We start from the raw sequence: 1444 nt of genomic DNA on the forward strand, positions 1-1444 counted from the left end.
ACGGCTTTGCAAGCTGAGAAGTGCGGGGGGGGGAGGCCTGGAAGCAAACCTCGAGGGGCCCTGTGCAGAGGTTTGAGCGGTCAAGGGGAGTTTTTCCAGCTCCACCCGTGCGTTTAGGGCTGGGTGGGAATGGGCCCCTCCCCTGATCCCAACAGCCCCGCTCCCCCCGCGTCCCTGCCCGGTGGGAGGTGTGTTGGGGACAGTGTCACTGCCCAGTGATTTAATGTCCTCCTTCCTCCCCCCAGGTCTGTTTTTTTGTCGGTCTCTATTACAACGTCATCATCGGCTGGAGCATCTTTTACTTCTTTAAGTCCTTCCAGTACCCTCTTCCCTGGAGCGAGTGCCCCATCGTGAAAAACGGCTCGGTGGCCAGTAAGGGACGGCTGCTGGCACGGGGGGAGGCTGGGCTGGGAGGGAGCAGTTCCCAGGGAAGGGGGGCTGTGGGACACTGGGGGACCCCCAACATCTGTAGCTATCACAGGTAGGGACACCGGAGGTTGAGGCGTCTTCTGGGGCACTGGGTCCTCTCTGGTCCAGCTGCCTTGATCACATGGAGATGTTTCCCTGCGGTTGGATGAGTCTCTCCCATGCTCTCCCCTCGGGGTCTGTCCCACTGGTGGGATTTGATGCCAGTTTGGGGATCCAGAGCTCGGGTCTCCAGGCTGCCTCAGTGCTCAGGGCCAGGATCTGACCCAGGACCACGGAGGGAGGCAGCGAGAGCCAGGCAGGGCTCACCTGGCTGCTCCATCAGTGCCGGACTGAGACGCTGATGGAGTTAATGGTGTTTAATAGCATCTGAGCATCTCCTTGGGACACTCTGGGAGGTTTTATAGCAAATGCAAATGTCTCTCCCTGTATTTAACACCTTATTTTCACCTGACAATGGCTTTATGTCCTGTCTCTTCTTTTTCCTGCTAAAAATGAGCCCCATTAATTCCTGTCCCTTAGTTTCCAGGGGTGCCTGCCTTCCCTGGCTGGCTCCGGCAGGTCTTTGACATTAATTGATGTTCATTCCCTAAGAGATGGTGGGTGACTCTCCCCAGCCCCCTCACGCTCTCCTGCCTCTGCTCGGTTGCAGTTGTGGAGACCGAATGCGAGAGGAGCTCGGCCACCACCTACTTCTGGTACCGGGAGACCCTGGACATCTCCAACTCCATCTCGGAGAGTGGAGGGCTCAACTGGAAGATGACCCTGTGTCTGCTGGTGGCCTGGAGCCTTGTTGGCTTAGCCATGATCAAAGGCATCCAGTCCTCGGGGAAGGTGGGTGTCGGTGGCCACCTGAGCCTGCCTGGGGTCTGTCCTCGAAGCAGAACCCTCCTGCCTGGACCATGCTCTCCTGCCCTGATCTGGGGTGGCTGGAGGATGCTGTGTCCCCTGGGATGCTCCCACCCACTCAGAGTTGGGGCCGTCTCTGGGGCGATGCAGAATAAGATCCCAAGGGTGT

General features: G+C 58.6%; 1 protein-coding gene across 2 annotated transcripts in view; it reads left to right on the forward strand.

Annotated features, from left to right (window-relative positions):
* Positions 1-1444, forward strand: part of SLC6A17 (solute carrier family 6 (neutral amino acid transporter), member 17) — an 11188-nt gene that overhangs the window by 4097 nt on the left and 5647 nt on the right. For both annotated transcript variants that reach the window (XM_009334728.1, XM_009334727.1), the window contains exons 3-4: positions 232-372; positions 1079-1260. In XM_009334728.1, the coding sequence (XP_009333003.1) occupies positions 232-372; positions 1079-1260 (323 nt within the window). The remainder of the gene's footprint in view (positions 1-231; positions 373-1078; positions 1261-1444) is intronic.

Source organism: Pygoscelis adeliae, unplaced genomic scaffold, assembly GCF_000699105.1.
Source record: "Pygoscelis adeliae isolate BGI_AS28 unplaced genomic scaffold, ASM69910v1 Scaffold482, whole genome shotgun sequence".
In the NCBI taxonomy this organism is placed as follows: Eukaryota; Metazoa; Chordata; class Aves; order Sphenisciformes; family Spheniscidae; genus Pygoscelis; species Pygoscelis adeliae.